Genomic DNA, 24,259 nt, shown 5'->3' on the forward strand with positions numbered 1-24,259 from the left:
TCAATGAGATAGATTCCTCTCTCTAGGGCAGAAAGATTCTTCTAGATTATAATTGAAGACTATAAATGTAGCTTTGATCTTACCACTTAGTTCCAAGCAAGCTAGTAAAGATATTGCTTCCTATACACTGTAAGCCTTTTAGGTTTCCATTTTCCTTTTTTTTTTTATTATTATTTTTTTTTTCTCTTTTCTTCTTTTTTTTTTTTTCAGTGAATTTTTTTCATAATTTTTTTTTTTGTTTCACACCCAATTTTTCCTTTACCAACATATTACATTTCTTCATATTTTTTTTATCACATTTATTAACACAATTGGTATTTTTGCTGGGATTATCTCATGTAGTAGGGTTGCTTCATGTGAGAGCATGCTCGGGCTCTATATTCTCGTGCAGGTATTTGGGCAACTCGAGTATGTGAGGTCTGGACTGCAACAGGACAACCCTATTACACAATATCTAAATTCCTCTTTTGTACACTTGAATAATTTTATTTTTATTTTTATTTTTTTCCTTTTTTCGAAAGGAAAACTTTCTTACCTTTTCCTTGTCTAGGACTATTCCAGCCATGGATATTGATTTATCCCTTAATGGCCATGAAGGTGACTCAGATTTCTCAAGATCATGTAAGAAAGTAGGACAAAACTCCATATGGACAGCTTTTCTTGCCTCCATTAGTGCCCATGAAATTAACTCATCCGAGGTAAGCTTGATTTAGTTATCAAAAGTCGACGTATCTAACGGTATACATGATTTCACATTATTTAAACTTTTTAAAAAAGACATACTAACATTGACTTCGTATACATCGTTAGATACACTATAACTTTAAATCCTGATCACCGTAACATGAATATTATCCATTTCACCCAGACAAACCTTAAGACTCCTTTGTCATATGTTTTTAGGAAAACTTCACTTTAAACTCCTAAACTACCACGTGTTTTGAGAAGGCCTCTCTAAATTTTAAAAACTTTCAATTTCACCTCATGAACTTTCAATTTGATGCAATGTACCCCCCTCCATCAATTTTTAAACGTTAAAAGTGATAAAATGACCATTATACTCTTGATCTTTTTATAAAATTCTAAATTTACGCTTAATTTCAAATTATTTATTTTTTCCTTTTTTTTTTAATTACGAAAATTGAAGGGTGATTTGATCTTTTTAAGGGTTACCGTTAAATTGACGGAGTGGGTAAATTACATCAAATTGATAGTTGGAGGGGGTGAAATAACAAATTTTTGAAATTTGAGGAGTCTTATCAAAACGCGTAGTGTTATGTTTTTTTTTAATGCTGCATATATATATATATATATATATATATGTCCTGTTTTGGTTAGTTAATGAATCTAAGTTGTTGCATGTTTCAGCTGTGGAGGGCAGCAGTAACAGAGACAGTGACAACTGCCTTCCTCATGTTCACACTGGTTGTTTCCATCGTCTCATGCACAGAATCTCACCATCCCGATCCCCAGCTGCTCATCCCTGGTGTCGTCTTCCTCATTGCCTTCTTCTTCCTCCTGGCAATATTACCTCTATCCAGCTGCCATGTGAACCCATTAATCTCCTTCATTGCGGCGCTCAAAGGTGTGATAGCCCCCGTGCGTGCGTGCGTGCGTGCGTATATATGTTGGGGCAATGCGTCGGCTCCATAATAGGATTTCTGTTGATCAAGAGCGTGATGAGCCCTGATGCAGTAGCCAAGTATTCGTTAGGCGGCTGCAGAATCAATGCAAACGGGGATGGGATAAGCCTGGGAACAGCGCTAATGTTGGAATTTGTGTGCACTTTTTTGTTCCTCTTGCTTGCCATGACGGTGGTGTTCGACTCTAAAAGGCACAAGGAGCTTGGAATGCCCATGATTTGTGCTGTCATAGCAGCGTCCAGGGCAATAGCTGTTTATGTGTCCATTGTGGTCACCGGAAAGCCGTGCTACGCCGGTGCCGGACTGAACCCCGCAAGGTGTTTGGGGCCGGCGCTGCTGCAGCATGGAGAGTTGTGGTATGGGCATTGGGTGTTCTGGCTTGGACCCTTTTTTGCTTGCATTCTTTATCATGGTTTCTCTGCTACCTTGCCCAAGCCGGGGGGTTGATCATTTCAGTGATGGTTAATTACTTAATTATGTGGTTTTCGTTTGATGTGTTGAACTGAACTAACGAGTAACGCTATATTTGCCCAATAAAATGAAGGTGTAGTACTATGTAACATTATTAAAAATAAATTAATTAAAAGTTGATTGAAATAGTTGTGGAATAAAAAAAATGCTTACTTATCCCAAAAAGTTAATTAATATTCCACATCTATTATATGTAAAGCTGAGATAAACGGATTAGCACAATGAAAGTAGGGATGGATATCCATTGACAACTAGTAATCATTACACAACTTAAAGACTCCATTAAACGGCACGATACACAACTTAATTATGCTACTAATCATACCCTAACAAAATTCTATTGTTATTTTTTTGACCCTTGATATATTTATTTAGACAGCTAGGAAGATGGCTGCAAAAGTGTAGAAGCAGAGGCAAGGGGCTCGTGCACCACTGAATTTGTAGAAACTGAAATGGGGTTGCCCTCTAGTTGCAACATGATGCTCCCCAGGATTTCAGTCAATACTTTCTTGAACTCATCTTCTTTAACCATCTTCCCCGCATCCGCATCCATCATCTTAAACACATCGCCAACCACCTTGTCCATCTGTTATTTTAACACCAAATACATCAAATATTTAATTGAATTGAGAGGTGAGATAAAATTCAAATGCAGAACATTTGCTCTAATATCATATTAAAGCACCGATTGTCTCAAAAACTTAAGCCGGTAGAAAATTTGATTTAATCATTTAGTTAAGATTCTAACAAATCAACTATATATATTACTAGAGCTAACAATTTTTTACATAACTCGTAAACCCGACACAAAATTATAAGGTTAGGGTTTTTTATTAACGAGTTCGGGTTATAAACGTGGTAACCCGCTTCACCCATTTATCAAATTATATATTTTATACAATATATGTTGAAATAGATCAAATGGGTCGTATTCAAGTTGAAACGGGTCAAGCAGATTGTGTCGGGTTAGGTCAAATAGGTTAAACAAATCGCGTTCAGGTTTAAACGGGTCAAATGAGTCAAGTGGGTTTCGTCAGGTCAATCATGGGTCGTGTTTGGGTTTAAGGATCTGACTTGTTTAGCTAAACAGGTTGGGTTTGGGTTTACACTTATCGGGCTGGCAAGGACAAGCGGGCCACCCTGAACCCGACTTGCCAACCCGTTTTGCCTGCCCTTTTTACACATACATTAATCCTTCAAAGTACTTTATTCAAGGAATCAATGAACATATGAAATTTTGATGTTTATGCATAATAAATTTTGATTCAAGTAAATTCTGCTGAATTTGGAGACTGAAGATAAGTGTTAGCTGTGAGATAGCAGCATACCTCTTCAACTGCACCAATTGGAGGTAGACCAGCCGATGGGGCAACAACATCCAGAGCCACTCGCAGATACTCCTTAGGCAATTTTCCTGTACGATCCTTTGGCACAGTCTCTAGAGCTGCATTCAATAGCTGCATTGCACAGTAGATTGTATTATGCAGTTCCCATTAGGAATCTTATGTCAAAAAATATTGGAAAATTGTTTTCATATATAGTAGAAGAAAAGAGGGAATGTTTATGGTATAAAAAAAAAAAAAAACCTTGTCTAATTCAAACTTGTTGGATAATAATCTCTTAACGCCACTTCCATCAAAGGTATTTTCACTATGGGCAACAATCACAGGCTGCTCTTTGAGATGTTGAGCCACAAACTCAGCTACTTTCTTAAACTCCACCAAGAATGTTTCTTGGGAGACTGGCTTGTCCAAATCATGGCCAGCACAGGATTGCAATGCTGGCTGCACAATGTTTTCCATAACCTACACAAGAAAAAGAAAACAGAAAATGGAAAAGAAGAAATCGGTTCATGGCCAGCATAATTAATTAACGGCATGCCACGTCAGCCCAAAATGTGCGATTGCAAAAGAATCAATTACCCAAGAATCCGAAGAAGGGGGCATCCCTTGATCCACACTAAGTTTTTCCAAAGCCTTGATTATATGGTCACGGACGGATGATCCATCATTCGAGTCTATCTGCGAAAATAGCGACACCATCTCTGCTTCAAAACTTGGTCCCATGATGAATTCAAGCAGATCTTCCCCATCAATCCGGAGAATCACAACAGGATCTCGCTTCAATCCGGCAGCCATGCCTAACAGAATGTCCGAAAGAACCTCTTTGAACTCGGTCTTGCTCACTGTTTCTTGTTTGCCATGTGTGAATTCATTCAAGACCTGAATAACATAAGCTCTATTTTGAATACTTTGATCTTACTAGGTTTCAACTGTTACTGTTGGAAGAAGTTTAATGGTAATTCTAATCGAATTTGAGCACTTGATCGGCAAGGAAAATGCATATATAGGGTACTACAGCTTTTACCACAAGTCACTTACAAACTAATGTGCCAATTTCCTAATAGTGAAAAGTAAATTTAATTGTTTAGGGGTTGACGTGATAAGTATCACATAAACTGTCACGTCAGTTTGTAAGAAACTTGTAACAAAAGTTGTAGTACAATTTAGATTGAATGTTATTAATGCCCTCCATGTGGCTAGAGCCCACCATATAAATGCTAGTCCACACTGGAATACATTGGCAGAGAACATGACAATAATTCGATCAAAAGACAGGTAAATTAAAGACAGATCTTTCTAGGTTCCTAGTATTTACCCAGATCAAAAACACAAAGTTATTTTCAGTTTTAGGTCGTATTAGAATACTTTTTCAAATAAAAGAAAAAGACAAAAAATACCGTCTAAAACTAAAATGGTTAATAATCATTAATTAATTAATCATGTTAGAGTAAAGTCTAAGAAAGGGTATAGTTAATTTCCACAGCATTCGTCACAAGATTCCTCACAGAAAAGGATAGAAAAGGAACAAAAGTAGGTTGGAAAAGAGAAGCTCAACTGAAAGTAAAGTCCCACATGACCGACAAAGTTGAATCATAGGTTGGATGTTTCCCGAGCTATCTAGATTTGGAAACGTTGAAAATTAATGTTTTTCCCTATATATAGATAACTCCAAGAAGGCAAGTTCATCCATCACCTTCTTGAAACTTCCATCACCAATAAACAAATTAATATTAATACTCGTATAAAAACATATATAATCAAAACATAAATTAAGGTTAATTATTAGCCATATTCTTTTCTGTGGTGGTGGAGGTGGCGGCCAGAGACATAGGAGTGGGTGCAACTTGCTGGTCCAAAACACAAAGATTAATATTACATACCTAGATGAACACAAAAGACAGACATTGAAGGATGATGAAAACAAACATATATATATATATATATATATTAAGATCTTAATTTACTGAGGATAATGGATTGGTACAACTTTAGAATACTACAGAAACGTGATGATCAAGAGCTAGCCAACTACCTAGCTCTAAAAGTCAAAGCAATATTCTTGCAATCTTATCTTCTGCGCAAGCTGGTTTAATTGGAGCTCCCTTTCTTTAATTCCACAGATAACAAGAACTTTAATTACTATTTAAAAATGGTCTCTCAGAAAATAAGACTAAAAACAAAAGGCAGTAGCTTTATCACAGAAAAAGCTGACAAATCTCACCGCCTGCTTGTAGATAAACGAGCTAGCTAGTGATAATAAATGTTGTTTATTATCTCTGCTAATTTCGAAGGAATAGGAGAGAGATCAGAGTCATTTTTATAATCAAAATATACATAATGTCGTGACATTGTGAATATATAATATAGTTTATATACAATGATCACCTCATTAACCGTATACATAATAGCATCAAATAACATTAATATATCTACCTTTAAATAAAATTTTAAACATATATAAAATCACACCCATTAGAATATTGATTATAATTAATCAACTATTTTACGTTTTTTAGAATAAGTGACTTATCATCAATTTTTTTTTCTTATTTCGAGATATTTTGGGATAAATATTATTTACCATTAATACCTAACTCTATAAGGTCTGAGGAACCATTTCTTTTCTTTTCTCGAAAAGATTAAACCATCAAACTGCTATACCACTGATATATGCTTACAATAAAAAATAATCTTAACTAACTTTTACTGTCACATCATCAACAAAAAATAAAAAATAAATAAATAAGAGAAATGAGACCAAACTATATTTAGTAAATTGTTATACGATTATCGCAACAGAATTTTCCAAATCGGGAAAGATTGGGAGGAAGAAGAGAAAAGAGAGAGAAACCTCAGAATAAATGTGATCGGAATCAGCAGAAGAGCCCTGAGCAGGCAAACCCAAAGCAGCACCAATATCAGCAACAGCAGGCTTAAGTTCCTTCACAGAGAGCTTGCCATCTCTATCCCTGTCCAGCTCCTGGAACTTATGGTCCACGAAGTTGCTAAACACCTCCTCGTTCCCAACCAACTCCATTATATCCGAACCGTCCATAACCTGTCCGTGTTCTACGCTTTTCTTCTTTGAATTACTACTCTCCATTCTTCCTTCCTTCTTTTTTCTCAGCTTCTTGTGAGTCTTGTGAGCTTTGTCTCTGCGTCTCGTGAGCCCGACACGAGTTAAAGTGATCACCAAAGGTTTGCTTTGGCCTTTGGATGATGATGATAAGAGGCTGCCTTTGCTTGATTTTCAATATTGGCCTTAATAACTATGAGAGAGAGAGAGATCCATGGGGGGTGTTTTTAAGCAGTGTGGGAAACGTAAGGCATGTTTGATTTCCTTTTCAAACAGTGCTTTTGACCTTTGTAAAAAAGTTGAATAAGATAAAATGAAATACATTTATTTTCTTCTTAATCATGAGTCATTTTCTCATGGGATAAAATTAAATTAAAAAGTCTTTTTTTATTAATACGTGCAATTAAAGAAGCTTGATTTATAAAATTTGGGACGAAAAGGCCTGTTTGGGATTACATTTGATATGTCTAAAAATGTATTTAACACTCAAAAAATGTTTAAAAAAAAAAAAAACTCGTTTGTAAAAAAATTAAAAGTGTTTTTAAGGATCTAAAAAATTTAAAAATGGCTAAAAAAGACTTTTAGTAAATGCTTAAAAATAAAGTTTTTGCTCAAAAGCGTTTTTTGACTTAAAAGTTCTATTTTTCAAACGTAATTCCAAACAAACTCTAAATCCCTATATTATTTATTATTATTTTTTTTTTTTAAAGTGTAATGAAAATGTAAATGTTGACAATATGTCATTATTCATAAAAGGTGAAAAGTGCTAGCTTGTTAATGTATTTCTTTTTTATTTATTTAAATATGTATTTTGATGTGATGTGAATTAAATAATACATGCTTTATTACTCTAAAAAAATTAATTAAATTGCAATTTTAACTCCCTAAAATTATTTATAAAATTCAATCTTACCGAGAGAAAAACTAATTTGAGACTGATTTTACGGGATGCCACGATCTTCCCAACTCAAAGTCACCGTCCGTGTTATGCAGTACTTTAGTGTCACAAAGTGTTTATTAAATTACTCTAATACTATTCGTAATGATTTATAAAAAGTAACGGTCAAAATTGCGTTATTTTTTTAAAAAGAACAATTTTTTTAATTACAAATTAAATTGCTTTATATACCTTTGAGCCTGTGTGAAGCTAAACATAAGTTAAAGAGGCTATTATATTATAATACCGCAAAAATAACAGTCTTCGAAAAAAAAAAACAATTCTTCCAAAACATGTTTTCCACGTTATTTCCTATTTCCATCGAAAAACAAACCCCAGCCAAATGGTCGAAGCAAACGCGGCCTTAGAGCGACAGAGTGGTGGCCAGTGAGGTGTGTGTTTTTGGGACACGTGGGGCGGTGTGGGAAACACGAGAAAAAAGTTTTGCTACGATCACCAGAGTCCAACTTTCCTTTACTACTGTCGGCTCGTATGTGCGCGACACGTGGGCTGCCAGAGAGACTATCCCCGTACGTTTTTTTGGCTACGTGGCCCTCGGCCAATAAATTAGGGACGACTTGATTGGATAAGACGTTGGCTTCAGCGGTAATAAAGGTTGCTGTTCGCCTGTCATTTAGGTATTGTCCACTTCAAATCTTCTTTGCGATCGTATGGTTGTAACTGTTCCACCCGCCAAGAGGCCTTTTTCTTTTTGTCAACATATAGGAATTACTAATAAATAAAAATTAAAAAGTTTTTTTTCAAAAGAAAATAAGTTATACATCATTTTCCATCTCTCATCTCTCAATCATTCTTTTTGGCAAATTTACTATTAAATTTGTAAAATCTATACGTAAGTCTCATAAATTTAATGATAAATTCACTCATCAACAAATTAAAAAAAAAAAAAAAATTATTCATCAACGGTACAAAGATATATAAAAAATTATAGCCTCTCCTATTAAGATGTGGTGTAAAATTCATTTTTACTACAATCAATAGAAATTTGACATATTAGGTAAAAACGTCAAATATAATAAAAATGAAAATACCATATATTTAATTCAAATAAATCACATGAACTTTTTCACTAATTCTAATCCAACGCTCACCGCTCGCCACTCATCATCGAACCCTTAACACCAAAGTCTTCAAAACCAATCAAAACGGTGAATCCGATGGTTTTATCAATGAATATTTTGTTAAGAGAAGAAAAATTATTTGGTATGAAGAGTTATGTTATTTTTTGGTGTTTCAAGCTGAGATGTCTGCTTCTTATTGGAAGACGTAAAATACTTAGTTTACATCACGACCTGATTGAAGTTATTAATATAAAGAATAAGATAGAGAATGATTTTTATCATTTTATCTATTTTTCATATCATTGGGTTGTTGTCTTCATTTATATACTTTTTAAGTTTAAGGAGATAAAAAATAGTGAGACCCTTTTAGCATAATATTTTAATTAAAATTAGAAGTGAATTATAGAGGTAGAATTTAAATTCAAGACTCTCATATTATTTTAAATCACCCCATAATATGTTAAAAATAATGAATTCAATTGTTTAATTAATATTATTACAAGTAAAAAATTTTATGTGAAAAGAAAATAGGAAAGAAATCTAACAGATGAAAGAGTATAGAAAAATTATCTTTGAAGAGAACCAAGGAGAATATAGGATAAGGTCTAACGAGCCCAGCCCAAAAGGCTTATGGGCCTGAAGGTGGGCTCGATCCTGGCAAAGGGACCCAGGCTCATCAAAAGGACGCCCACATGGGAACATTTCCCGTCACCGTGATGAGCCTCAAGTAATTTTGAGCCCTTGGATTTAGTGGAGCTAGCTTTGATTTTCCGCCAATAGAAATGATTGGATGATGATATTAAATAGGGATGTTAGTAGGATTGGTTTGACGGATTTGTTAAACCTTCCTAGGACAAGTTTTGAGATTTCCTAAAAGATTTATTCGTACTAATTAATAATAATAATACTAAAAAAAATGCTAGGTCTTTCATAACCACTCCATTTAATATTAAACACTTGAAAATATTTTGTTTATTTAATTTATTCATGCTTTATACTTCACCTAATTTGTTTGGCTGGACTGCCTAATAAATCATTTTAATTACTTTTGCTGGCCATCCAATCAGAATTAGCAATCCTCACTTCCCTTTTCTTTTTCTTTTTTAATTATTATAAGTACATAGAACACATAACAAGAAAGCTAAAAAGGCCTAAAGATCAACAAACCAAATCCAAAGAGAATTTGTAAGAAAAAAATCTAGTCGCGACCTAATATGTTGTTGTGTGGGTACAAAAGTTTGTACTTCTATTGAATTTTTGGACGTGACCATAGTAGCACCTACTCGCTAGGAGCCGCACATGAAGGGCCTAGACAATGGGAACCGCGAGGCATCATTGGGAACCAAAGTGACTAATACTAATTAGGCATATGTGGAGATTCTCCATTATTGAAATTCAAACCCACGCCCTAGTGCATGTCCAACCACTTTGAGGATTTTCTTGGACCATTGAACCACCACCCTTTATGGTTGATCACTTCCTCTTTGGTTACTCTTAAAAGTACCCTATTCCCTAAGTCTTGCTTCTTTTGCCAAAAAAAAAAAAAAAAAAAATCTCCTTAAAGTTTCATAAAACTTTTAGAAAAAGTCTAAACGTCAATCTTCTGTTTTTCTCTCCAACAACTTTCTTAACCATTGGATCTATAGGACTCATATTGTATCACATCATGATGTAATTTTTTTTTTTTTTTTTTTGTAAAATTTGTTTATAAACCTAGCATTTTTTTTTTAAAAAAAAAAGTTGTATCGGAAAGGATAAATGATAGTTCTCAAGTTTTTATTATAAATTTAGTTAACTATTGCAGCTTGCTATGAGTGCTACAATTTTTCAATTAAACACTGGTTAATCATATTATAGTAAAAACTGTAATACTTCAAATATTTTTTAATTAAGTTTTTGAATTTAAAAAAAAAAAAAAAAAAAAGATTTAGACCCCACAATCGCATCATGTACCTGTAAAAACTGTTTTTGGTGTTTACATTTACCAAATCATTTGTCTTGACCATAAATTGAAACACATGATTTTGAAATATTTCTTGGAGTGATTCACAATAATTCTGTCGACCATTTCAAAAGTTTTGATTGAATCTAGCTCCGGCCAAATGGGTAAAGCAAACTAAAGTTGATTTGTTTAGAAAATCGTGTCATTATGTTTGTTGGCAAATTTCCCAAAAGCTAACTAGATGTGTCATTAGCAAGGCAATCACATCAACAATGACAAATTTGGTCCTCTCATGACACTTGATTAATCATAAATCTATGAATTAGAAAGAAACATAATTGGAAGAAAAAAAAAAAAAACTCTAAAATAATTGGTAGTTATCATTTATATACTTCAACTAATTAAGACATTAACTACCCCATATTCATCTTCTGAAAAATCTATGGCAGTTTTTGCCAATGGCCTAGGCCGGTACTGTACCAGGGCCAGTACTGTAGCACTTTTTTAGGAATATGTGTTTGATTGGTTTTAGTGAAAATGTTTTGTGGAAAAAAGTAAAAAAAATATATTTTATATGAAAAAATGTAAAAAATTTGTTTTGTAGTGATTTTTTTATTTGAATAATAATAATAAAAATGATTGATGTGGTATTAAAAGTAAGAATGTTGGGATTAATTTTGAAGTGAAAGGATTTTTTTTTTTGGGATTGAGAAAGGGCATGTTACAGTACCAGCCCATGCCATTGGCAAACACTACTTATGTTATTGTTATAAAGTATGATATACATTATACTCACTTGGCCAACACAGGTCGAGAATGCGGGCTCATTGGTGTTACCATAGCTAAAGATCTTCCATACCTTTATTTTTATATGCATTATAATTGATGTAAATAGCAGGACCACGTAGAATATGTGAGTATTCCGTCCATCAACCCTTGTATAAATTGGTCGGGGCGTTACTGTTGATGTCGTGTGAACTTATTGGGGCATGCTATCTTCATTTCCATCTATCTTATTGAGACACAAAACACCCATTCTTCAGCTGCTAAACTTCTCTTGGTTGCATTTACAGTAATTGTCTTGTGGGTTTGTCCATGTTTCTCTTTCTGATTGCTGCAGAAGTGATCATAGAGAGGCTTGTGACAAAGGTTAATCCATAACATTATCAGAAGCAAAATGTTAAGAGTCAGACTTCAAAAACAGCTTAAGGGATCACTAAGACTAAATACTAGATTATTGTCCTTATAAGATCAACTTCTATATATAAGCAGTGTAGCCAAAAAAAAAAAAAAAAAAAAAAAAAATGGAACTTATATTCTCTTTTTTTAATGGGTAAGATTACAAACAAGATAGACATAGAGTGGTGGAGGACCCCAACAAGCTCTCCAACACAGTTGATACAATGCTAAGTAAGAACAATAATAAACCGAAAATGGACTAAATAAATAATCCGGCTCAATAGCTTTTTTACCCATCGACCCAAAATCGGACCGCCAAAACACACAATTTGTCATAGGCACCCATGCGGTGGCAACGAGGAATTTTAATTGTCATGATAAAAAAGATTGCATTGAGATCAACTAAACTAGATACTCTGACATTTCTCTTATAAAAATATAAAAATACGTTGAAAAAGAATCTTGAGAGGTGGAGTTTATGATAAAAGATGTTCTACTTTTTTAGCTTTTGGTAAAAAAAAAAAAAAAAAATATTGTGTGGAATATATATATTTGGTTGAATGAAAATAAATAAAAATCCCTAAGAACAAAAAGGTTGAACATCGAAAATCAATCACTACAAAATTAGGGACGGGCCTGGGTCGGGTTCTGGCCCACAAGGTCTGTCCCTGAGTTTGTTTAACTTATTCACATTAATTTATTCTTGTCCAATAGAGCTCAATTTGTTTTAAATCGAATGGATTCTTGCTACGAATCGAAACGAGAGAGTTATTAGAATTATATGTGACCCCTACATAATATTTTCAGTTAAGCGATTATAAATATTAAAGTATATATATTACAATCTAAAGTGCAATCACATAAAAGTAACGTTTTTCATGACCCGCAAGCTTAACATGAATTAAATATAAAATTAACGAGTTAAAGTTGAAGGGTTTAACCTGTTTAATTAAATAAAGTGTATTGACACGACTTGCATTCGCAATGCGACATTTATGAATGTTAATTTTTTAACCTGTTTAATTAAATAAAGTGTATTGACACGACTTGCATTCGCAATGCGACATTTATGAATGTTAATTTTTTATATGAACTCAATACAAAATTAACAGGATAAGGTTAAAAGATTCAACTCATTTTATTAAATAAGCCAGTAAAAAAATTTAGAAGTAACTCATATAGTCTTATACACATACCTTAACACTGCTTAAATTGTCCTAAATAAGTAGCTTAATCAGTTAAATACTGCGTCTTATGAAGCAGAAGTCATTAGATCGGATCTGTTTCTCTGTTTTCCTATCCTTGTGTAGACGTTTAAAAAAAAAAAAACACCACGGAAATTTGACAGGTGAACATGAATTAGACTTTAAGGGTTTGTTTGGTAATGGGGATGGGGATGGGCCAAATACTGTTCATCACCATTTTCCAAAAAAATCAACATAAAAACATTCTAACTTTTTTACTTTTAATATCAAATCATTCACTTTTTATTATTATTCAAATAAAAAAATCACTACAGAACAAAACTTTTTCACTTTTCTATACTACTTTTTCATTTTTTTTATACCAAACATTCTTATTTTTTTTCACATCAATATATATCAACTACAGTATTTAGGCCATCCCATTTGCCAAACACCCCTAATAGTATGTACAAATAATAAAATAATAATAATAATAAAAAAAACAATGGGGCTTAAGGATGAAACAAAGACCGTTAGGATGGCCAAGAACCATGCCGCGTCAGCAACATTTGGATCAGCAAAAAGAACAAATCGAACCGAAGCCTCACTCACTCGCTTACTCACGCTCTTCTTCCTCTTCTTCCCCTATCCAAATCCTATGTACGTGAATCCATGGACGTGACTCTCTCTTCGAAGCCCCAAGCGCTACTCCTAATCCCATGCACTCCACTCACTTCTTCTTTCTCTTCCAATCTCATCCGCCGAGACTTCCTTGGCTGCTCCCGCGCTCTCAGGCCGCCGGCCGGCACTCTTCGTTCCCGGAGGAAACAACGTAAGCTAGGCCTTCGCGTCCACTCCCCGCGCTTTATCTTCAGAGCTTCTCTGGAGTCTCACTCCTCGGTCTTCATCGTCGTCGTCGCCGTAGTCACCTTCTCTGCCGTCTCTGTCGTCCTCTTCAATCGCTATAGAAGAAAGAAGAACGATGGAGAGGTCGGTGAACTGAGAATTGTACATTTCGAGGACTCAATTCTTTGAATTCTTTGCCTTATAATCCTTGTCGATGACAAATTTATCTAGTCTCTCTGTTAAGTATGGGAAAATGTGTGCAATAGTTTATTAGAAGAGCTGGAACTTTAAGTAGTACTTACCACAAAAGGAACTTTGAATATTAAGGATATAAATCAATGATTACCCAAAAAAAGAGACAGAAATCTAATAATCTATAGTTTTTGAAATGAAAATTACCTTAATTGCCTTTTTTACTTATCTGGATAGTGTACTAGTCTATTAGTTATTTGTTGCTATATATGATCATCTGTAGCGTAGAATTTTTTAGCTATTTTTCCATCACATCCCTTTGTCCAAAAGTGTATTTTTTTGTTGGGTTTTGAAGAAGATTTTATTGGATCGAGTAATTATGGAAATTAATTGATTGAGCATCTGAATATAGTTAGGATTTTATTATTTGGGTGAGTTATAAAAAAAAAAAAAAATCATTAGCTAAATGGCCTGGCCTGTGCTCATTTTATGCTGATTACAGGTGTCGGGGCCTCCAAATTTTGCGTTATTGGAACTAGGACAAGATGTTATGAACTGGGTCTTTGGAGGTCTTCATAAGGGGAAAGAAAGAAACAGGTTAAGGGATAAAATCGGAGACAGCAGCCATGCTTCTGAAGATGAAGAGGCTCCATTGCTGTTTCAGAACTCTGCTTTGATTGATGAAGAGGCTCTTGTCACTAAAACATTACCACTACCTGGTTCTGATGTTCTCACATCTAGTATTAGTGATTCTTCGAATACAAATGGACCTGTTTTTGACTCTTGTGCGGTACAACCTTTTACTTTTGCTAAAGAAATGACTGCATTACAAGTGGAAGGGCCTGAAGAGGAAATTGCTTCTGATTTAGAGTTGCCCACACTGATGGATAATATTGAGCTTAATGGTTCTTCTGTTAACATAAATAATTCACCTGCAGAAGTGAATGCATATGACAAAGCAAATGATGAACATGGTGAAGAGGGCAAAACCATCAGCGATAGTGTCTTTATTGGAGAATCAGTTAGAGAAGAGCTTTACATGTTTTATGAGGCAAATGAGTCAGTGGCAAAATCTACGGAAAGTTCAAGCACTTTAAAATCGTTTTCTCATCATGCCTCTGTTCTGAATAGCAATAAATATTCTTCATTAATGAGGAGCTCTGCACTAAGAGGAGCAGAATTATCAGCACAGGTTTCTCTTCAGACTGCAGGTAATGCCATAGATAATATACACAAGTTTATCATTTCTGTGAATGGTTTTTCTTTGAGCATTAAGTTTCTTCTCTGTTTCACTTTCTTCCATGTCGTAGATAGTCCAGGATTTATTACTTTCCTCAGTATGCTAACTTTATATAAAGGATGTTTGTTGATTCAGAATATGTGCAAGGAAAAGTACCAATTGCAAGTCATAAAGAAGGCCTTCCCCACAGGAGAAGAGATTCTGGAAAAGGCAATGGATTTCCAGGAGACAGGGAGATTAGACATATGCCTCAAAAAAATTATAAAAATTTTCCTCAGTTCCCTCACTCAAGCAGGATGCAAGTCACTGACAAAAAGCATCCTTCAGAACAACTTAGTGCTTACAATGGACTGCTAAAAGTGGGGAGGTAACCAAATATTCTGTTCAACATTTTTTACTTGTCATTGACAAAGAAACTTCTTGGAATACTATTTTCTAATCACAAGTTTGATTTGAAATGTATAAACAAGGATAGTGTCTATACCAGCTTTTCTCTGTTCGTTAGTCATTTTTAAAATCTAAGTGCTATCGTCTTTTATATGGGTCTAATAGGTTAACTGAGTGTGTAGAATTGCTTGAGGATATGGAAAGAAGTGGTTTGTTGGATATGAACAAGGTAAACTGGTAGCTGTATCCTCTTAGCAACTTAACCGTTTCTTAATATTCAGTTATTGAATTTTGAATGTCTCTAATTCATTGAATTCTTTGGTTTCAGGTTTATCATGTAAAGTTTTTTGAGAAGTGTAAAAGTCAAAAGGCTGTTTCGGAAGCTTTTCGTTACACAAAGCTGATTCCAAATCCAACGTTGAGTACGTTTAATATGCTTATGTCAGTGTGTGGGAGTTCTCAAGATTCAGAGGGTAATTTTCTTTATTATCATCCTTTATTTTGCACTGTAGTCGTTCATTGTTTCTTATCCAAATGCTTTGAATTCATGATGTGTGTTTTATGCATTTAGGAGCTTTCCGAGTTCTGCGACTTGTCCAGGAGGCTGGACTGAAAGCTGATTGCAAACTTTACACTACTCTGATATCAACTTGTGCTAAAAGTGGGAAAGTTGATGCAATGTTTGAAGTATGGTATCTTCCCTCTTGGTTTCTTTTAGTTCAGACTACTATCAATACATAGGATCTTTAACTAGGGTTGCCTCATTGGATTTCCTACCTCACCTTTTGTCATTTTTAAGAAGCTGCTGTGAATACAATAAACTGTTATCTTCATCTTAGTCATATGATATTCGTGCTTATCACCAGCTAGGGCTGGCAATCACTATCTAGAAGGAAAAACTATTTGCCTATTTGTCTTTGCTACTTGTGAAACTTGAAGCTGAAATCCTACTGTCAGTAATTAAATTTTTTCTAAACTCGGAATGAGTGTGAAAAGTGTTAGAGAGCAGGTGAGAGAAGTCGAGATATTTGACTGGCCTGAACAAAGGAATGCTACTCCACCCTATCTTCCATTTCAATGTGTCTTTCCCAAAATCTTTTGTATGCCTTTTCCTGTTAAGAAGTAAGGAAAGTAAGCAGGGAAATATCCTCTGGTTTAGATTTTGTTTTTGAATAAAATGTTATCATATTTCTTATTCTAGGCTTGCCACATTCATTAAATTCATCCAAGTTTTCTACCTAGGTGTTTCACAAAATGGTTAATGCGGGAGTAGAACCAAATGTTCACACATATGGAGCCCTTATTGATGGTTGTGCCAGAGCTGGACAAGTGGCTAAGGCATTTGGTGCTTATGGGATATTGAGATCTAAGGTAAGATTGTAGAAATAGTTTATCTGTTTTCATTATTGCTGATGTGAGTCTATTAAGTTGTTGTTACTTCTCAGTAGTTATTTGAAAGGATGTGGTGGCATGTTCTTGTTTATTTCATGCTAAATGAATCTTGTATGCAGTAGAATGTGAAGCCAGACCGAGTAGTATTCAATGCGCTTATTACTGCATGCGGTCAATCAGGGGCAGTGGATCGTGCTTTTGATGTGTTAGCAGAAATGGGGGCTGAGACACAGCCAATAGATCCTGATCATGTCACTATAGGTGCTTTAATAAAGGCATGTGCAAATGCTGGTCAGGTGCGATTGTTTGTTCTTTTTTACTTTTATTTTTAATTACACGAACCATTTGGTCATTCTCTTTGCAGTTATTAGGCATGTGTGTCACCTTCCATCATTTTTTTAATTAACATTTAGTAATCCTTTTCTATTATAGGTTGAAAGGGCACGAGAAGTATATAAGATGATTCATCAATATAACATTAAGGGCACTCCAGATGTTTACACCATTGCTGTTAATTGTTGCAGCCAAACTGGTGATTGGGAATTTGCTTGCAGTGTGTACGATGACATGACTAGGAATGGTGTAGTCCCTGATGAGGTACTTTGTTTGTGTTACTTTTTTCACCTGACAATCTGACATGTATACATGTGCACTGCTGTTTTGTGTTGAGATTGTAATCTGTTAACAGTGGTGAAGTGATTACAACATCAGTAACTTCTTCAAATTTAGTTACTCTGTTTGATTTAGGGTCTGGAGAAGAAAGGAAAGAAACTATACAGCAGAGTTCCCTCCTTTTCTTTTTAGATTGTAGAAGAGGGCAGAGCAATGTATATCTCAATTTGCCATTTGGTGTTTGCATTTCTCTGTTGTTCACAAAACTGCTTTGCATTCAAAATGTGGAGACTGCTTACTCATTTTTTGGTCCTTTCATGCAGATGTTTCTCAGTGCATTAATAGATGCTGCAGGCCATGCTGGAAGGCTGGATGCTGCCTTTGAAATCTTACAAAAAGTCAGGGCTCAAGGAATACAGATTGGAATTGTATCATATAGCTCTTTGATGGGAGCATGTAGCAATGTATGTCTCTTCTAGTAGTTCTGCAATAACATTTATAAAGCGACAGTAAAAAAATTTCCCAATCCTTGATTCAGGCCAAAAACTGGCAGAAAGCATTGGAGCTATATGAGGATCTCAAATCTATGAAAACGAAGCAAACTATTTCAACAGTGAATGCTTTGATCACGGCCCTGTGTATGTCTATATCTATTGTTTTTTTTTCAAGATAATCTGATTATAAGCATGATGAGGATTTTCTAGAAATTGCCTAATGAAACTTCATTGCAGGTGATGGGGATCAACTACCAAAGGCTATGGAAGTTCTATCTGAGATGAAGGAACTTGGATTGTCCCCTAACAGCATCACATATTCCATACTTCTAGTGGCGAGTGAAAAGTAAGTGTTCTAGAGTTTCTTAAATTTATCTGACAATCTCCCATTTTACATTTACATTTTGTTGATGATCTGAAAGCTCTTCAATTGTTAACATTTGTTATGTTGCAACCTTTTTTATAGAAAGGATGATCTAGAAGCAGGCCTCATGCTCCTTTCTCAAGCCAAAAAGGATGGGATAATCCATAACCTCGTTATGAGGGGATGCATAGTTGGTAAGTTCACAGGGTTTGCTATTTTCTTGGTCCTATGTTGTTTCCCCTCAATTAAATCTTTACGTTATTTTTACATCTCATTTGAAATATGTAGATTCTTTTGTTTTAATTTTTTTTTGAAATGGAATTTGAAGTGATCTTATCTGCTTCGATAAATTTTAGGAATTTGGTATGAGGCAATAGCTTTGCTTACTATTTCAATTGTTTGCAAGGAGTCCTTTTCTAATCTTACTGCTTCATTCTTAAAATGTTCATATATCTTCAAATTTGATGCAAAACAAATTGGGTGTTTCTTCTTGATGTCAAAAGCTCTCCAAATAATTAAAATAATGTTGAAGGTATTGGCAAAAGATAGTATGTATGGTAAAGTTTGGATATTCTGTTGTATTATGGCTTCCTCTCATTAGCTCTTTCCTGGTTATTGTTGACATCATTTAGCAGTCCACCTAATCATTTCTTGGAGCATTTTCATGGAGTAAATAGAACAATGAGATGCTGACTTCATAGAGCCATAAGTACTGACTGTGCAGGATCTTCCATTTGATTTAAAGGGGGTGTAATTTACAACTTGAAAGTATTTTTCCAGATTGATTGCTAAAAAAGATTGAGCAGAATGATTCCTTAGGATGTGTAGAACCATATATTTTCTGAAAATAAGGATATAGGTTTTCCGGTGTTGGTTCCAGAATCTGGATTTGGAGTTGTGCTCTTTTTAGATACCCTTGAAGAGAATGTGGGTTAACCAACTCGTCATGAGTTCAGTTAATATTTGTGACATACAAGCCATAATATTGTTTGTAGCTTCTTTCAAATGACTTTGAGATCTAATGGAAGAGGTCACAGATTCCAGTTATTTCTGGCTCAATCTTATTCGTATTTTCAATGATTAAAAAAATTTAATTTTTGAAGTACAGTCTGTCTTCTGGTTGATTAATTTTAATAATCATTTAAATTTCATCTCTTCAAAGGTATGTGCTTACGGGGATTTGAGAAGGCTTGTACACTTGGTGAACCTGTTTTGTCTTTTGACTCAGGACAACCACATGTTGACAATAAATGGTATGCGAGTCTTTTTTACTACTGCAAATATTCTGTTAGCAAGTGCTTGAATCACGGGCAATCAAAAAGCAACATATATATGGTATAAACTGTAGTGAGTGATCATGAGGTGGACATATAAGAAATGCTCTTCATTGTCTTTCTGCATTTTCAATTTCATCCAAGTTGTAATTGTAGTAGTTATCTATAATGCTTGTGCCTATCATGGAACTGTTGCTTTAACACTAATGCAGTGCCTGAGTAATTTCTATTATACTGCACCTTTTCCTCCTCTTTCTTCAGGACTTCGGTGGCCTTAATGGTGTACCGTGAAACAATTGAAGCTGGTGTAATGCCTACAATTGAAGTTTTATCACAAGTTCTGGGATGCCTGCAACTCCCCTGTGATGCGTCCTTGAAAGATAAACTCATTGAGAATCTGGGAGTGAGTGGTGACACTTCAAGATGCTCAAACCTCTGTTCATTAATAGATGGGTTTGGAGAATATGACCCTCGTGCTTTTTCATTAATTGAGGTCAGTAGTAGCTGTTATTGATTCTATGCTTATACCAAACTCGTGCTTATTATGAAAACTTCCTAGGAGACCATCTGACATTGTTATCAAATTATAGGAAGCTGCTTCACTTGGAATTGTTCCATGTGTATCCTTTAAAGGAAGTCCTATTGTTGTTGATGTAAGAAACTTGCAGACTCATACTGCTGAGGTGAGCTTGTCTCTCTAACATTGCAGAAAATATATTTATGGTGATCATTTCTGCTACACAAGTTCTGAATCATCATTAGAGAAGTATGATGTTCATTGACACTTCTTAATGAGTGAGGGAATACTGTGACTCTATGAACCATTGAAACTTTTTGGTTTATTATATTTTGGTGGGAAACCTTTCACTTTGAGCAACGAGACCTGCCTTTTAGATACTTTCTTTTTTTCTTTTTATTAATGGTTACAATTGTCTATTCATGTGTCTATTGCTTCTTACTTATTTATGCCTTCCTTTCGTGCTACATAACATGTGATACTGACCTTGAATATGTTAGCACTGAATCTTAACATCTATACTGCATCTCTCTCTCTCTCTCTCTCTCTCTCTCTCATGCACACACAAATTATAAGCAAGATACATGTGCTATGATAGTTCATGAATTTGAATTACTGAAATTCTTTTAAAAATTTGCCAGATCTACCTCTTGACTGTTTTGAAAGGTCTCAAGCATCGGCTTGCTGCTGGTAATAACATCTAAACTTTTTTACTTTCCTTTTCCAGATTTGACCTATGAGATGGTTGTAGTCCAGAAGGTAATCTAACCAAATGAATTTGTGAAAAGTATCAGAAATTAAAAATTAAATTTTTATGAGTAGAGAAGTTTTTGTGAATGTCAGCTTTTCTTTATGCCTTTTGTTAATTACTCTGCAAGTAGTTCACCATTTCATTTTCTCAAACATCATAGCAATACATTTATTTCCATTGAAATATTTGTAATTTGAGTTAATATGAGACAATTGAACTTGCAGTGATATACATTATAGGTAAAGAAAATAAGTTAAGTACTTCACTGAAATATGCTATGCACCTTGGTGTGTCAGATTTGTTTCCATATCAGCAAATGGCCGATATTGCTTTGTCAAGTTTACATGAAACTTGAGTTGGATCATGACGTTGTTGTGTTAAGTTGCAAACTTGGCCAAGATAAACTAACTATGACTTTACAATGTTGTGTTTGGTGTCCCATACAAACATCTCAAAGTGGGGAGCGGCTACCTTTTTATTCTAATGTTATCTTGGTAGTTCCCCTTTATTGTTTTCTGTTTGAAGAAATATGCTAAAATATTTCATCTCTCTAATCCTATGAACAATTTGGATGTTGAACTTTGAAATAACATCTTATCATACATAGCCATAAAATTTATTGTTCTTGCCCCAAAATTTTGCAGGTGCAAAGTTACCGAACTTAAATGTTTTGCTGTCTGTGGATAAGACAAATTTTATGTCTCCAAAGGGGGAGAGGACAATCAATCTTGCAGGAAGGTGAGAAGAGCTTGTTAGTAATTACAATTATTTTTCGTTTTGACTTAAGTATCTTGTATCTAGGTTAAGCATCTTTTGACATATGTGATTTGTTAAATTGGATTTGTGCAGAAAAGTATGAGGTTATAGCCAAGATAGCATAACTTGCGCTACAAATAACTAAACCCAGCATCGAGCAATATAGCTATTGGGTTTGAAAAACCAAATAATAGCCATCATAGCACTCTACACTTATTAACTGTTACATTTTAAATAAATAATCAGATTCAATTATCTATTCTAAATCCAAAGTGCTCAGTTCCACATCTACTTTATTTGGTCACTCTTAAAAAATTGGCGACATCTTCTAGGTATTTTAGAGAATAAGCGCAAATTCATGGGAATTGTTACATATGTTTGAAGAGACAAATAATCTCAGAGCAAAAGAAGTTATGTGTGATAATTATCTAAGTTTATGGTGCAAATTGTGGTTAACAGGATATATTTGGATAGTTGACATTTTCTTTATTTTTTAAATAAAAAATTAAGCAGAACATGTCACTTAGCAAAGAATTTGTAATAAATCTCTTATTTGTCTGTAATAAAGATCACGGGGTTTTTAACTAGCTCAAATTGCCATCCCTATCTTGGATATCATCACATGATGTTCTGACTGCCACATGGTGTTATGATAACACCCAAATGGTGCTCATCCTCACTTTTGCAGAATAGTTTGTATTTCACTTGCTATTGTGGAGCGAGTTGTCAATGCCACATCTGAAAAGTATCATTTTAGAAAATGTAGATCACAAAGGAGTCACTTGCCATCACCTTGGAACACAAATTATACTGATCCTATTCTCCAAAGACAATGGTAGTTGGTAGCTCTTTAGGACCCTGTTCATGCCATATTTTCTTTATTACAGCCTAAATATAAAGATTCTTAGTGATCTTTCAATATGATCTAGGTCCCTTAATTTGATGGTATGTGAAGTGCAAATGTGGTTTTTCCTCTGTAGGCTTATGTGATCATTAGTGCTTTAGTGATTTTTGTCTTTTGCATCCTTCCCTCACACTTGGGTTGCATCCAAGTTGCACTTTTTAAATACATTACTTTATCCAAAATACTAGTGTTTTTCTTTGTGCTCCTTGCTATCGGAACTGCTATTTGTCTTGATTGACTTGTCTTTGTATTATTACCATGGCAGGGCTAGCCAGGCAGTTACAGCATTACTTAGAAGACTTGGATTAGAGTACCAAGGGAATGAATCATACGGAAAAATTAGAATTAATGGGCTAACCCTGAGAAGATGGTTTCAGCCAAAGCTCACTTCTCCATTCAGTGGGAAACCAGGAGATGGGAGCTCATCCCAGTCACGACTAGGAAAAGGGATCATCCATCAGCAGCGCGACATTCGAACTGGAAATCTGTCTATGGATTAAGGAGGCAATATGTACTCATTCCTATCAGGTGACAGCTTCACAGTATCTTGTGCAACTACACTGCCAGAAGCTGATGCTCTTTAACAGTTTTGTAATGACTCTCCTAACCCTTACTTACCACTCCATTCTTTGAAGATAGACACGTCAATATCTGTAAGCACCTTCTGTCCACAGACTAGGGAAGAATGTGAGCGGAGGAAAATAAAGTGAATATACCTTCTTTGGTTCAATCAATTCATGCAAAGTGAAGAGATAGCCTTTGATTTCAAGCAATTCATGCAAAATGAAGAGCAAGGTGGCGCACTGTGAGCATGTTGTCCATTTTGAGATGCATTGCATTACAAGGTCGTGATCTTTGATTTCAAAACCAATTCATGGAAGGAGAAGGGACAGGTGTGGAGCTCTCTTTAGCATGCTTGTTCATTTTGAAACTAAAGAGCTGTTACATTATAATGTTATAATTGTCTAAAGCAGATGTAATTTGTCTGCACCTATTATAGGCTGTTGAAAAAAGCCTTGTTATTTGGAAGATCTATCTTTGTCGGCACTGCTCTCTATCAATTTCATTTTGGGGTGCTAAATTTTGTTTTAGACAAAAGTTTCCTCTAAACTAAGTTGGAAAAAATTTCTGAAATTCTGTTTGTTAAATTCTTCTAACCGAGTTTAGAGGAAACCATTGCCATGTTGTTTCGGGATGCAAAGTCGATTATGCAACATTTTCATTTCGCTAGGTGAGTATATTGACCCACCTTTCCCTACATCATTATCTAGTCCTTAGGCATAATAATTAGGGAGCCATTGAGGTTTTCAACTGTGAAAAACCTATATACGACTCCAAACTACACCTATTCAACTGCCTAGATGTATCACTTAGAAGCAACAGAATAAGATCTCACTTAACAGTTAACAATCAACCAAATACAGATATGTAATGAAATTTAAGAACACAGATATTTGGTTACGAAGAGGAAACCATTTAGAGAACTCTCTAAATGCAAAACCTCTCCGGGATAGCTAAACCCAGGAAATCAATCCACTATAAGAAGAATAAGGAATACAAAAAGAATTACAAAATCTTTGCAATTTACTCTCCCTTGCACATGACAAGCGACCCACTTAACTTCTACCGTAGTAGTCCTTTCCAGAACATCTTGCACAATTATTCTATAAGAT

At 34.8% G+C, this 24,259-nt stretch overlaps 3 protein-coding genes across 5 annotated transcripts; 2 read left to right on the forward strand and 1 right to left on the reverse strand.

Moving 5' to 3' along the window:
• Window positions 1-563: 563 nt before the first annotated feature.
• On the forward strand, window positions 564-2,090 carry LOC132170122 (uncharacterized). The gene is given in 3 exon segments (XM_059581027.1): window positions 564-698; window positions 1,369-1,593; window positions 1,596-2,090. Coding segments are annotated over 3 exon segments (855 nt in total).
• Window positions 2,091-2,327: 237 nt separating this feature from the next.
• On the reverse strand, window positions 2,328-6,728 carry LOC132167315 (uncharacterized). The gene is made up of 5 exons (XM_059578239.1): window positions 6,309-6,728; window positions 4,037-4,336; window positions 3,701-3,919; window positions 3,443-3,571; window positions 2,328-2,700 (listed from the first exon to the last, which is right to left on the reverse strand). The coding sequence occupies exons 1-5, from the start codon at window positions 6,558-6,560 to the stop codon at window positions 2,494-2,496; spliced, it is 1,107 nt and encodes a 368-aa protein (XP_059434222.1). The 5' UTR covers window positions 6,561-6,728; the 3' UTR covers window positions 2,328-2,493.
• Window positions 6,729-13,458: 6,730 nt separating this feature from the next.
• On the forward strand, window positions 13,459-23,617 carry LOC132186904 (pentatricopeptide repeat-containing protein MRL1, chloroplastic). Of its 3 annotated transcripts, none has more exons than XM_059601023.1 (19): window positions 13,460-13,865; window positions 14,398-15,106; window positions 15,271-15,502; window positions 15,688-15,751; window positions 15,851-15,995; window positions 16,094-16,209; window positions 16,765-16,893; window positions 17,037-17,210; window positions 17,347-17,511; window positions 17,850-17,990; window positions 18,065-18,164; window positions 18,258-18,366; window positions 18,487-18,578; window positions 19,547-19,637; window positions 19,920-20,151; window positions 20,249-20,341; window positions 20,817-20,865; window positions 21,571-21,664; window positions 22,852-23,617. In XM_059601023.1, the coding sequence occupies exons 1-19, from the start codon at window positions 13,530-13,532 to the stop codon at window positions 23,084-23,086; spliced, it is 3,306 nt and encodes a 1,101-aa protein (XP_059457006.1). In that variant the 5' UTR covers window positions 13,460-13,529; the 3' UTR covers window positions 23,087-23,617. The 3 variants fall into 3 exon arrangements, 2 of the variants coding, with proteins under 2 accessions (XP_059457006.1, XP_059457013.1); XM_059601030.1 differs by having other exon boundaries at window positions 13,460-13,847; XR_009440778.1 differs by lacking the exon at window positions 20,817-20,865 and having other exon boundaries at window positions 13,459-13,865; window positions 22,852-22,940.
• Window positions 23,618-24,259: the final 642 nt, after the last annotated feature.

The sequence above is a fragment of the Corylus avellana genome, chromosome ca1, assembly GCF_901000735.1.
Source record: "Corylus avellana chromosome ca1, CavTom2PMs-1.0".
In the NCBI taxonomy this organism is placed as follows: domain Eukaryota; kingdom Viridiplantae; phylum Streptophyta; class Magnoliopsida; order Fagales; family Betulaceae; genus Corylus; species Corylus avellana.

Bases quoted from the DNA above. Each gene is read 5' to 3' on its own strand.
- LOC132167315 (XM_059578239.1), bottom strand. From the start codon at position 6,560: ATGGAGAGTAGTAATTCAAAGAAGAAAAGCGTAGAACACGGACAGGTT. The intron at 4,337-6,308 runs GTTTCTCTCTCT...TATGTTATTCAG, and splicing joins CCGATCACATTTATTCTGAG to GTCTTGAATGAATTCACACA. The intron at 3,572-3,700 runs GTTTTTTTTTTT...TGTGCAATGCAG, and splicing joins ACAAGTTTGAATTAGACAAG to CTATTGAATGCAGCTCTAGA.
- LOC132186904 (XM_059601023.1), top strand. From the start codon at position 13,530: ATGGACGTGACTCTCTCTTCGAAGCCCCAAGCGCTACTCCTAATCCCA. The intron at 16,210-16,764 runs GTATGGTATCTT...TTTTCTACCTAG, and splicing joins AAGTTGATGCAATGTTTGAA to GTGTTTCACAAAATGGTTAA. The intron at 16,894-17,036 runs GTAAGATTGTAG...TGTATGCAGTAG, and splicing joins ATGGGATATTGAGATCTAAG to AATGTGAAGCCAGACCGAGT.